Raw genomic sequence first — 13,631 nt, 5'->3', positions numbered from 1 at the left:
GCAACATAAAATTCTTCTCACAAAGTCTAAGCTCCTCCCCAACCTGAAGTGGCTTTTTTTGTTTCATGGACACGGCAATACCTATTGGTGCTGCGTATTAGTAATGCAGTGCAAAAAAAAGGTGCTAACATGAAGAGCATCTTTAAGAACTTCACTGCCAAGTGGCTATATTTCATGAGTCAAAAAATCCTAATAGCGTGGGTTTAGGAAGTGAAAAACTATATGTAACAAAGCTGAGTGATAGCAGATAGCATACAAAGCATAGAACTATTTGCTATAGGTGATATAATACTTTTTGAACAGAAAATCTCCATAAGAACAATTTTTTTGGCAACTCCTCTTAAAGTATAGTTCTTAAAAATGCATCCACTATATAGGGAGATAAAGACACAACTATAAATGCGCACTGCTGTTTTCAATGAAAGAACTGAACAATTGCATTTGCTAAGGACGAGGGAAGTGGGAAATGTCTGATAGCAAATTAGTAAAATAATTAATGGAAATGTTGCATTTGCTTACCATGATGACAGAAACCCCTGCGGTTGGGTTATTCTGTTTGGGTAGTGTGTTGTTAAAGTGCTGCTTTAATTTACCTGTTACTTCAGCTTGCATATTATTTTCCTGGGAGGCATCATCCTTTGTAAACAACAGAAGGCAAGACATTTTATCACACAGTATAAAAGCATGGCTTTTAAAAAAATAAGTAGAATGTCAATTTACTGTATTTTTCCATGTATAAGACACCCCCATGTATAAGATGCCCTGCACTTTTCTAACCCAATATTGCTCTCACTGCAAGAAAGTTCTTTCCCCCTCCACTTTTTGCAATGAAAGTGAAGTGGGAAAGCGATTCCTGCTTTCCCCCTACACTTTCATTGCAAAAAGCTGCTTCCCCCCTCCACAAAGTGTAGGGGGGAAGCAGCTTTTTGCAACAAAAGTGTAAGGTGAAAGCGGAATTGCTTTCCCCCTCCACTTTCTTGTGAGGGAAGTGTAGGGGAAAAGCAGTGATCAAAGCACTTTGATCCCCCCTTACTTCCATGTATAAAACGACCTTCAATTTTCCTCTAATTATTTTAGGAAAAAGTGTCATTTTATACATGGAAAAATACGGTAATCTGGGAGTAATATATTTTTGAAAATAAACATTATGCCATACATAGCAGAGAAACAGAAATGCTAAGAAATCAATGCATAATAATTCACCATTTCTAAACATCATTACTTGTGATGAGGAAGTTATTCACTTTTTAATTCCAATGCAATACAGCTACAGCTTATCTTCAGTTGGATCATATCCCCCTAATTCCATCTAAATGAACAAGAACATTTTAGAGGACATCCCAATTTAAAACTTCCAAATGTTTGGATAACATGCAGGCTAGCAAATCTCTTTTCTTGTTACACTTTTTATCTGATGATAGGCAACAAACCAAGAAAATATATATTAACTAAAACTATAAAACTAAAGTGCAGGGAATATATATCCATGATACCTACAATCTTTTCATTGATTCATTGCAATCACAGCACAGAAAGCATCAAGCCTCTCCAAAAAAACTCCCCAATCCAAGTATGGAGATCCATAAGCACGTACAAAGTCCCCTCTTGGGAGACAGCTTTCTCTGAATGCAAGAGGCCAACTAGGAACAGCTAACTATCCAGAGTTCTCATCCACCATGTTGGCCCTGAATGAACACACTCCTCTCCTTCTTCTTAGCCAACAAGTCAAGAGACACTGCCAGGACTATTTGTAATGAGCACCTAGTTAGCACCAAACCTCTTTTCAGTTGAAATCACTCATACCAAATTAAACATTCTCTCATTGTTCTAATATTAACAGGAACTTCAAAAGTTCAAGGAAGTACAGTGGTGCCTCGCATACCGATTGCTCCACATAGTGAAGAAATCACTTTGCAATCTGTTTTTGCGATCGCAAAAGTGATCGCTTTGCGATGGCCCCTATGGGGAAAATTCACTTTGCGATGATCGCAGGGAAGCGATCATAGCAAAGCCCCGCCAATCAGCTGTGCGAAAATGGGGGCTTTGCAATGATCGCTTTCCCCATTTTCGCACAGCTGATTGGCAGTTCCAAAATGGCCGCTGCTGTTTTGCCTCGCTTTAGAGGCACCGAAAATGGCCGCCGCAATGGAGGATTTTCGCTTAAGGTGAGTTTTGGAGCCCATAGGAACGCATTGAAGGAGTTTCGATGCGTTTCTATGGGCTTTTTAAAATCGCTTAGGAGCAATTTTTGCTGCACGGATTAATGTCGCTAAGTGAGGCACCACTGTATCATGATCAACATTGGCCTTTTGTGTGTGTATCAGCAAATGCAGATAATGAAACTAGTATGCAAGATTCTTCACCAGCATTTTTAAAAGGGGGGATTCCTTAGAAAAGATGCTATAGAAATGGCTTAAGTGCAGACTTACAGTATGTGATTACCCTGATTTTTAGTATCTGTTCAACTGCATATGCCAAGTTGCATTTGAGAAGTGTAGGTCTTAAAACAAGTTAGGTTTCTTTAAAAACAATTTTGCTTAAATGTAATTATAAAAATGTTTTGTACTCACTGATACCCAAGGGTGGTTAAGAATTTGAGCAGCTGTATATCTCGCTTCCACATTTACTTGTAACATCAAACTAATTAACTCCTGAAAAGTGAAAAAAAAAAGATGAGGAAAATGAGCTTATAATCATAATACAATTAGAAGCTGCCTTTCCCCCCTCTAGTTTTCCCTTCCTAGTCAAGGGAATAGCAGCATTCACTGAAGTTCCAGGTTTTGTCTAAACTTGGACACTGGAATTCCCAAGAAATGCAAAATATGACTTTAAAACCCCTCCCCTGACTACAAAGCTATATTTAATCCTACTTCTAAACTAGAATACATTGGCATTCCCATTGAGGTAAGGAAATACTCTACAACTCACTCCATGCACATTTTTTTTTCCTCGTCATGAGGATTAGTTACCTTTTTGGACTCTATGTTTATATCTGCAGTGAGGTGCTGTTTACAAATATTTTTGTATAACAAACTGATACCTTCATAATTTCTCTTGGCCATCCTCTACCATGAAATAATTATTTAGTGTTCTACTATTATCATACTAGTACTACAATAGTATACAGTAGTAGTACATAGTATCACATAATGCTATAAGCTGGAGGTATAAAGATTTAAAATAAATAAGCATGGTACTGATCTACCATTTTTTCTCCCTTGACAATCACTCCTCCCTTTTTAATAAATGGCATGCAGCAACAATGTATATAGCTAGTGAAAAAGCAAGTCACTGAGACCACAGAAATGAAGTTGGACCATTATCAATGACAGCAGATGGAGAGCTTGTAAAGTTACTTATACTTCCAAGATGCCATGAAGTAGCAAGTTACAGTTCATTGTTTAAATTGCTTTTACCTTTCCATTTCTCTAAAGTAACTAAAAGTTACATTTTGGAGAGGTTCTTTTAAAAAATGTCTGCCACCAGCCTTTTATATTTGATGGAAAATATACTCTCCTCTTGCCCACATCAATATTGCTACCATCCCCTTGTCAGTACATGGGAGACACTACAAACAACTCTTGAATCATGTCGTATTCTTCTTCCACTATTTAATTAGGGTATATTCCCATGAGTACAGAGGTAATTAAAAGTCTTAGTTATACCACAAAAGAAGCAATATTATCACTCATTATTTACAATTTTTATGTCCATATAAATTTGTTAAAATAACAAGAAAATAAATGTAAGTGACCAGCTGTTTGTAAGCAGTAACTTACAAGATCTGAGTAAATCAGCACAATCGCTGTGTATAAATAATACCAGCAAGCAACATACTTGAAACTCTTGGCTCAACATTTTTCCAGCAAAGATTCAAGCTCTTTGCAGTCAGATGTGGTACCTGAGTAAGTTGGATCAGCCTATGGATGTACTGTTGAATTCTTTGTACTCCTCAGCTTAGGCTGCCCTAACTCAATAAGATATTACTATGAAGAATTGCCAAGCCATCTCATCTCAAGGGGAGAGTTTCTTTCATTTGTTTTCTTTCTTGCAGGGGCAGTGTTTCTGTAATCTGCACAAAACTAATACCCTTCCACTTAGGAAACAAAACACGTACACACAGCAAGAGCAGCAAAAGCACCGGTTGTTTAAAAAAAGAAGCAACATCTCAGAGATTTTAATACTTAAATGTCCATGCAACAAAACAGCAGCCATCAACATTTTGTCCATTACTTGTGCTACAGAGTTACTTTGTCTTAAATGTTCTTTGCACAATTTTGCTTCCTTTGTGCAAAATAATTGTTGTTCTTTTGAATAATTTTGCTCAAGATTGCATGCAAGGACAAGTGAAGAGAGGATTACACCCTTATTTCAGCTCTAATATTATTAAATTTTCCAGTACCTTAGCAGAGTCAGTGATGTTATCCCAGTATGGGGATGGAAATTCTAACTTTCCAATCAGAATCTGATCAAAGAGATCTTCTTGAACGTTATTCTCACTGTGGATTAAGACCAAGAAGGGCAAAAAAGTGTTCAGAATATCAATATGCAAAATCAGCATCCTCATTTTGAAAAACCTAAGTAGATATATAGCACTATGTCCTAAGTTCCACTCTTATATAGCTTTTGACTTTGTTAATTGGAGTCACAAGAGTAAAGAGAAGACATGAGTTTCCAGCTGATTCACAATGAAGGAAGATCCCAAAGCATTTCAGTGTTGCATACTATCTCTATTACTGAAAAACAAAGCTAACTACATAACCATACAAATGATTCTCTATAGAGCTGCTTCTTTGGGCCACCACTCTGAGAATGCCCCAGCCAGCCACTGGCAGATTCTATGAATGGAAGTCCCCCCCTCAAAAAAAAAAACTTTTCTAAACTTTATTCTAAACTCTGTGACAATACTTTACATGCAGACAGACTTGGCAGCCTGAAAACAGTCTGTGTAATCACAAGGAATAGGGAAGAAATAAGAAATAGGGAAGAAATATAAAACAAAATCCTCTGCTACCTACAGTATCTACAGCAGCAGAAACTGATAATAGAAAAATATAGGCTTTCTCTGCAATTCAAGTTAGAAGCAGCTTGAATAAGTTGGCATAAGCACTGTTTTTAAAAATTCAATTGCCTTTTAATGGATTCTTATGCTTTAAAGCAGTAGTTACTAACTGTGGTGTTCTTGGACTGCAGTTCCCAGAAGCTTTCGCTGTGCTGGCCAGAGTTTCTGGGAGTTGCAGTCCAAGAGCAGCTGGGTTACCCAAAGTAGGGCAACTTGCTCATTATAATTGATGAAGCCTTCCAGTTCCCATGCCCATTTTCCAAGAAAGAGAGCTGACTTGCTCATATCAATGGAATGTACTTGGGTGGTCTATGGATGTCTCTTCATCATGAAACTCAAGCCCATTTTAGACACTGACTTGCAGGAGCATTAAAGGCTTGGACTTCTGACACCTCACATCCTACAAATAATTGAATTGGCTCAAGTTGTCCAGCTACTCTGACTGTGGGGAAATTTACAGTTAATAACACTGGGTATTTTAAGACATATCAACTAGGTCAATTTTTTTAGACTCAAAAATTACACTATCAAGGATGCCAGTCCAGGTTCTACCACAAGGGGGAAGGCTCTGCATGCTTAATATGGCACATAGAATAAGACTCAAGGACAACAGGACAAGGGACATGGAGCCAATACTCTCCAATACTCCATTTAGTTTTCTCTTATTTATGAATTTATCAGTAACATATAAAGAAAACACTGGGTGAATTCATGAAGGATGAATGAAGGGGATATGAATCCTGCTCTAACAGCAATGAATGGAGACATATTTATGATTTTAAAGCTGGAACTGGTGTGGTGCAGGAAGAAACATATCAGTTTTTGCTACTTACCTACGAAATGGTGGAAACCCACATAACAGTATATATGTAATGACACCTGCAGCCCAAATGTCCACCTTTAAGCCGTAACTGTTAAAAAGACAGAGAAACAAATGGGTTTTATTTCAGATATTATATATCTTATGAATTTTGTTATAGGAAGACCTGAGTTTTCTGTACATTCAATTTTTTGTGCTTCTATAATGTGTAAAAATCCATCCTAACAACAGCGGGGAGCCATTTTGCACAGTGGGTGGCCATTTTGAAACCCGATGATCAGCTGTTTTTAGATCATCATAATGTGAAGAATCAGTTCCCGAAGCAGGGAACCGATCATTGTCAAACGAAAATCGCCCTTTGAAACATCGTTTTGCGATCACAAAAACCTTGTCGTGAAGCGATTTTGTTGTTTAACAAGGTAATCGTAAAGCGGGGCACCACTGTATCTCAATGGTGGTAATGTTTTCTAACAGAAGTGATTACAGCATGCTGTCTGCATAGAAGTCATTAAAGATCATATTGAACTGTCACTCATACTTCATACCAAAATTTGTTCTATCCACAAATTTGGATAGAATTCCATTGCTTAATTGCAATGTGGAAGGCAAAGAGCATAACACTCAGTTACTTATTGTAGTTGTTTAGTTGTTAAGTCGTGTCCGACTCTTCGTGACCCCATGGACCAGAGCACGCCAGGCCCGCCTGCCTTTTACTGCCTCCCGGAGTTGGGTCAAATTCATGTTGGTCGCTTCAGTGACACTGTCCAACCATCTCATCCTCTGTCGTCCCCTTCTCCTCTTGCCTTCACACTTTCCTAACATCAGGGCCTTTATTGACGAGTCTTCTCTTCTCATGAGATGGCCAAAGTATTGGAGCCTCAGCTTCAGGATCTGTCCTTCCAGTGAGCACTCAGAGTTGATTTCCTTCAAAATGGATAGGTTTGTTTTTGCAGTCCAGGGGACTCTCAGGAGTCTCCTCCAGCACAACAATTCAAAAGCATCAATTCTTCGGCATTCAGCCTTCTTTATGGTCCAGCTCTCACTTTTATACATCGCTACTGGAAAAAAATAGCTTTGACTATTTGGACCTTTATCAGCAGGGTAATGTCTCTACTTTTTAAGATGCTGTTGAGGTTTGTTATCCCTTTCCTCCCAAGAAGCAGAAGTCTTTTAATTTCGTGGCTGCTTTCACCATCTGCAGTGATCATGGAGCCCAAGAAAGTAAAATCTGTCACTGCCTCCATATCTTCTCCTTCTACTTGCCAGGAGGTGATGGGATCAGTGGCCATGATCTTATTTTTTTTTTTATGTTGAGTTTCAGGCCGTTTTTTGCATTCTCCTCTTTCACCCTCATTACAAGGTTCTTTAATTCCTCCTCACTTTCTGCCATCAGAGCGGTACCATCTGCATATCAGAGGTTATTGATAATTCTTCCAGCAATCTTAATTCCTGCTTGGGATTCTTCCAGCCCTGCCTTTCGCATGATGTATTCTGCATATAAGTTAAATAAGCAGGGGGACAATATACAGCCTTGTCGTACTCCTTTCCCAATTTTGAACCAATCAGTTGTTCCATATCCAGTTCTAACTTTTGCTTCCTGCCCCACATATACATTTCTCAGGAGATAGATAAGATGGTCAGACACTACCATTTCTTTAAGAACTTGCCATAGTTTGTTGTGTTCCACACAGTCAAAGGTTTTTGCATTGTCAATGAAGCAGAAGTAGATATTTTCTGGAACTCTTTGGCTTTCTCCATAATCCAGTGCATACTAGCAATTTGGTCTCTAGTTCCTCTTCCCCCTTCAAAATCCAGCTTGTACTTCTGGGAGTTCTCGGTCCACATACTGCTGAAGCCTACCTTGTAGAACTTTGAGCGTAACCTTGCTAGCGTGTGAAATGAGTGCAATTGTACAGTATTTGGAGCATTCTTTGGCACTGCCCTTCTTTGGAATTGGGATATAGACTAATCTTTTCGAGTCCTCTGGCTGCTGCTGAGTTTTCCAAACTTGCTGGCATATTGAGCGTAGCACCTTAACAGCATCATCTTTTAAGAGTTTAAATAGTTCAACTGAAATGCCATAACCTCCACTGGCCTTGTTGTTAGCCATGCTCTCTAAGGCCCACTTGACTTCACTCTCCAGGATGTCTGGCTCAAGGTCAGCAACCACACTATCTGGGTTGTCTGAGATATCCAAATCTTTCTAGTATAATTCCTCTGTGTACTCTTGCCACCTCTTCTTGATGTCTTCTGCTTCTGTGAGGTCCCTGCCATTTTTGTCCTTTATCATGTCCATATTTGCACAAAAGGTTCCTTTCATATCTCCAATTTTGTTGAACAAATCTTAGGTTTTTCTCTTTCTATTCTTTTCCTCTATTTCTTTGCACTGTTCATTTAAGAAGGCCCTCTTGTCTCTCCTTGCTATTCCTTGGAAGTCTGCATTCAATTTTCTGTAACTTTCCCTATCTCCCTTGCATTTTGTTTCCCTTCTCTTCTCTGCTATTTGTAAGGCCTAGTTGGACAGCCACTTTGCTTTCTTGCATTTCCTTTTCTTTGGGATGTTTTTGTTGCTGCCTCCTGTACAGTGTTACGAGCCTTCATCCATAGTTCTTCAGGCACTGTGTCCACCAAATCGAGTTCCTTAAATCTGTTCTTCACTTCCACTGTGAATTCATAAGGGATTTGGTTTAGATTATACCTGACTAGCCCAGTGGTTTTTCCTACTCTCTTCAGTTTAAGCTTGAGTTGTGCTTTAAGAAGCTGATGATCAGAGCCACAATCAGCTCCAGGTCTTTTTTTTTTTTTTTTTTTTTTTGCTGACTGTATAGAGCTTCTCCATCTTTGGCTGCAGAGAACATAATCAATCTGATTTCAGTATTGCCCATCTGGGGATGTCCATGTGTAGAGTCGCCTCTTGTGTTGTTGGAAATAAGTGTTTGTGATGACCAGCTTGTTCTCTTGACAAAACTCTATTAGCCGTTGCCCTGCTTTGTTTTGAACTCCAAGGCCAAACTTACCTGTTGTTCCTTTTATCTCTTGACTCCCTATTTTATTATCCCAATCCCCTATAATGAGAAGAACATCTTTCTTTGGTGTCAATTCTAGAAGGTGTTGTAAGTCTTCATAGAATTGGTCAATTTCAGCCTCTTCAGCATTGGTGGTTGGTGCATAAACTTGGATTACTGTGATGTTGAAAGGTATGCCTTGGATTCATATTGAAATCATTCTATCATTTTTGAGGTTATATCCCAGTACAGCTTTCCCCACTCTTTTGTTGACTATGAGGGCTACTCCATTTCTTCTATGGGATTCTTTCCCACAATAGTAGATATGATAATCATCTGAATTGAATTTGCCCATTCCCATCCATTTTAGTTCACTGATGCCCAGGATATCAATGTTTATTCTTGCCATCTCCTGTTTGACCACATCCAGCTTATGAAGGTTGATAGTTCTTATATTCCAGGTTCCTATGCAGTATTTTTCTTTGTAGCATCGGACTTTCCTTTCACTTCGAGGCGCATCCACAGCTGAGCATCATTTGAGCTTTGGCCCAATCACTTCATTACTCTGGAGCTACTTGTACTTGTCCTCCACTCTTCCTCAGTAGCATGTTGGACGCCTTCTGACCTGAGGGGCTCATCTTCCAGCGTCATATCTTTTAGCCTTTTGTTTCGGTTCATGGGGTTTTCTTGGCAAAGATACTGGAGTGGCTTGCCAGTTCCTGCTCCAGGTGGATCACATTTAGTCAGAACTCTCCACTATGACCTGCCCGTTTTGGGTGTCCCTGCATGGCATAGCCCATAGCTTCTCCGAATTACTCAAGCCCATTCGCCAGTTACTAACAGCTGGCAATTAATGAGTCCCTACGGTGATTGTCTAGCATACACCACGCCAGTAGATGTGGATATTCCAGGAACAACTTGATAATTGTTGACTAGAAGTCACTGACTGTTATGCCATTTGTCTTCTGCTTGCCAAACAAAGTAATAGGATTTCAGCCAGAGTCAGTTTTCTGATTCTCTCACAGAGTGTACTGTACATTATCTTTTTCTTGTTCTCCTATTGGAGGGTAAATATCATCACGGGTGTGGCAGCTATAAGCAATCATTCTAGTTTTCAAACTGCTTCAGACAATAAGTTCTTTTTCCCCTGTGTTTTTTTCCTCCATTACTTCAACTTTCGCCCTCTGCACTTTTCATTTCTTACTATGCATTCAAAGTAGTCTACCTTTCTGCATTGTATGAGTTTTTGCTTTTTTGGTAATGTTGGATTCTGTCAAAGGTCTTCTCACAGTCAATAGAACAAGCATATGCATTCACATTTATATCACATAGCATCTTTCCCCTAGATGTATAGGCAGAATAGTGCTATCCTGGTTCCCAAATCTCATCCAAATCCAAATTGCATATCTCCTGCTCCTTTCTCATCTTCTACCATGTATTATATTAAAGAAACCACTAAGCTAATAACATGTACCTGCACATTATCTGTTCAAAAGAAGCTAAATGGAGAGTATTGCAGATATTGCATCCTGTCACAAGTTCTGCTGCATTAGTAACTTGTGGATTTGAACCAACACACCTACGATTTGTGTGGACTTTGGAAACCACTTTTAAAACAGTTTTGTATATAGCATCTGAGATGAACATATAAATAAATAGCATTCATCACCAGACAATAAAGTGAAGTGTCTCTAGTTAATGAGGTATTGGTTGTGTTCCTGAACATGTGATTCTGAACAGATTTCTTGCTCAGAGTTCCATGTTTTTGAGCACACACTTTTTTCTCATGCATCAAACAAATAATACATTCTCACCCTGTCTCTGCAATGATTTCCGGAGCCACATATGTTGGTGTGCCACAGACTGTATAGAGAGGTCCTTCTACCACTGTGGCTAGTCCAAAATCTCCTAGCTTCAGGGACTTTGTCCCATCTGGATATTCACAGACCTGAAGGGAAGAGACAAGAGCAAGCATAATATTTTATACTTGAGAAACGCCGAAACAATGCTTTACAGGACTGTTGTTTGAATTAATGCTCAGTAAATTGTACTGAGAAACTGGGAAAGTGCAATTGGAATACTTTCTCCTACCCCAAATAGTGAAACCATGGGTTCCAAGCTGCCCCCCCCCTACAGAGGCCAAAATGAATGAATGAATGAATGAATGAATGAATGAAAAATACTGTAGAAGTATTGAACGTTATACATTGCATGGTCTCTGGCTGCCTCTAATGGCCAGCTCTGGTAAATGCACCTTGGAAACACACAAATACATATTTCTGGGTTTTGTTTTGTTTTTACTATTTTCCTGTGGATAGGGAGGTCCTACTGTACAGTAATGCAAAAAATGGTGTTTTTGCTTCCACCTTCTACGTAACCACATGTTGCTATGATCTCTGAATAATTCACATTATGTTAAACTTAATTAGAGCTGGTATCAAGAAAATCAACTTTGAGCTATGATTGATCAAACCAGCATATTTGTAGGAAAAAATTAAGAATTTTCAAAGAGGTAGCCATATTAATCCTGTTAGCATGTATAATTAAAGCAAAAAAAAGAGTGAGACTGAATGACGAATACATATAATACTTCATGTATGAATTCCCAGACTGTACCATCAATATACAGCTTTGCGAAGCAGAAGGTTGCTTGTACTGTCTTTTCAGTTTCATGTACTTTTAAATTTTTTATTTTAACAAAAACACTGTAATGTAATGCATGCTTATATTTAATGGATGGCTCTTTATTTGTAAGTAACTTGAGTTAATGTTGCATTGGACAGTTATGGTTGAGTCTCTGAACTGTTTAGTCTTGAGCCCAATTATAGGACACCAGCCCCATAGACCAGTGGTTCCCAACCTTGGGTATCCCAGGTGTTCATGAATTGCAACTCCCAGAAACCCCAGCCAACACAGTTAGTGGTGGTGGTTCCGCCCTAGATGATGACTAAAATCAAGGACATGTTTTCTGCACACATCTCAACCTGTAAATATTAAACCAGACGAGGCTAGGCTAAACCTATGGAAAACAACAACAACAACAACAACAATAACAAACCCACTTTGCCAAATGGATGAAGGCTGAGAAGTGTCTCCCACCAGGACAAGACTATAACTGGACCGTTTGGAAATCACTTAATAGATACCAAAGCAAAGTAGGACAATCAAAGAATAATAATTAAAAAATGGGACCACTTGGATACAGGACAAATTTTCTGTGACTATGGAAAAATTCAATGAATGCAGCATTTATGTCTATGTAATTTATGCCCTAGTGTACAAAAGATGTAGCAAATAACCAAGATAGTGCTACTGAAGTAGCCCACTCTGATCAAAAATAGTCTAATTATCTCAACGTTTCATTTTGTTTTTAATTTTACCTATATTTCATATATGTCCATAATTTTAAATTGTGCAACACTCTGATACATATAAAGAAAGAAGAAAGGGCCCAATTATTAGCAGATATGCAGCTGCAAGATGTTAAAATTAAGCTACCACCCAACCATGGAATATACTGTGGTAGTTCACAGCCTCAAGAGAAACTTTCCTGATTCTCAACAGCACATGACTGTTATTGTATATAACAATGAAAAGCTGATAAAAGTGAATGCAAATGAGACAATTGGCTGACCTTACACCAAGCAATTGGATGTATTTCTAGAATAAAGAGCCTACACTGAGCACTATTACGACATCCTAACGTAACATAAAAGTCCATGCCAGTCATGGCATCTGTCAAGTAATCTCTTTAGGCTTTCTAAGTGAGAAGTGCATCTGTGCCTATTTATACCTGATTTGATTACTAATGAGAGATTAAAGTGTCAGATTAGCCCGAGAGCTTCAACTCACTTAGGGTTCCTGATGTCACTGTTGTTATTTTAACATAGGCAGAATCAACAATAGTGATCCATACCCTGCCACTGTACCTTAGCAAACAGTTCTTATTCACTAGATATCTCTGTTCATAAAACATGACACACCGTTTCATGATTATCACGCCAAAATATTTCTCAACGTACTGTACAGTAAAGATGTAGTCATATATGCATGCATTCATTTCTGATAACAATGTTGTTCTCTGTACTGTTCTTCCTTTGTTGACCAAAATCCTCTTGTGGAGTTTTGCTGGCATAACGGTAATAGTGTAACTTTTAGATGTAAATTGTGCTAAATTGAGAAATTACCATAGATATTATCAATTGAATACTGCGCCACACATTTCAGTGCACAACCAATAATGTATTTGATTGCATCTTAATTTCTGGCAATTTTTTTCCAAATATTGCTCCGTTAGCATGATACCAGCATGACTTCACAAGAGGATTTTGGCCATTGAGTCAATCCATTGAGGGGGAGGAAATGATTGTAATCCATAAGGCTCCGTTGTTTCATGGCACTTCCACTACTCATCTGAAAAGTTAGATGGGAGGACAGCCTCCCCACCCTCAGGAGTAGCCTTTCTGGCTCCAGAGGAAAAACAACAAACTGAGATACAAGTACCAATTGCTTCTGGCCTTCTGGGGCTGCTTCTGGCCATGTGATTCAGCTCTATGTAGTTCCTCTACACACCTTGCTCATGCTTTCAGCAAACTCATTCTACTGTCTCTTAAGTATATATGCAATATTTTCATTTTTTCATCTCATGTGACCTGTTTTTAACAATTTTGTGTTTTATTATAAATGTGGGTTTTAAAATTCCTATGTAAAAGCACTTAAATGTACAGCTTTTAAAAATAAATAC

At 38.6% G+C, this 13,631-nt stretch overlaps 1 protein-coding gene across 5 annotated transcripts in view; it reads right to left on the bottom strand.

Annotated features, from left to right (window-relative positions):
* DCLK2 (doublecortin like kinase 2) overlaps window positions 1–13,631 on the bottom strand; it is a 126,051-nt gene that overhangs the window by 5,673 nt on the left and 106,747 nt on the right. For all 5 annotated transcript variants that reach the window (XR_002299427.3, XR_002299428.3, XM_078394772.1 and 2 more), the window contains 5 exons: window positions 10,702–10,835; window positions 5,896–5,973; window positions 4,403–4,499; window positions 2,571–2,651; window positions 520–636 (listed from right to left, as the gene is read on the bottom strand). Coding sequence is in view for 3 of the 5 variants with exons in the window: in XM_078394772.1 (XP_078250898.1) it covers window positions 520–636; window positions 2,571–2,651; window positions 4,403–4,499; window positions 5,896–5,973; window positions 10,702–10,835 (507 nt within the window). In the remaining 2 variants the exon portion in view is untranslated. The remainder of the gene's footprint in view (window positions 1–519; window positions 637–2,570; window positions 2,652–4,402; window positions 4,500–5,895; window positions 5,974–10,701; window positions 10,836–13,631) is intronic.

Source organism: Pogona vitticeps, chromosome 5 (assembly GCF_051106095.1).
Source record: "Pogona vitticeps strain Pit_001003342236 chromosome 5, PviZW2.1, whole genome shotgun sequence".
Classification (NCBI taxonomy): domain Eukaryota; kingdom Metazoa; phylum Chordata; class Lepidosauria; order Squamata; family Agamidae; genus Pogona; species Pogona vitticeps.
The sequence above is the reverse complement of the archived record's forward strand: the minus strand, read 5'-3'. Positions and strand labels throughout refer to the sequence as shown.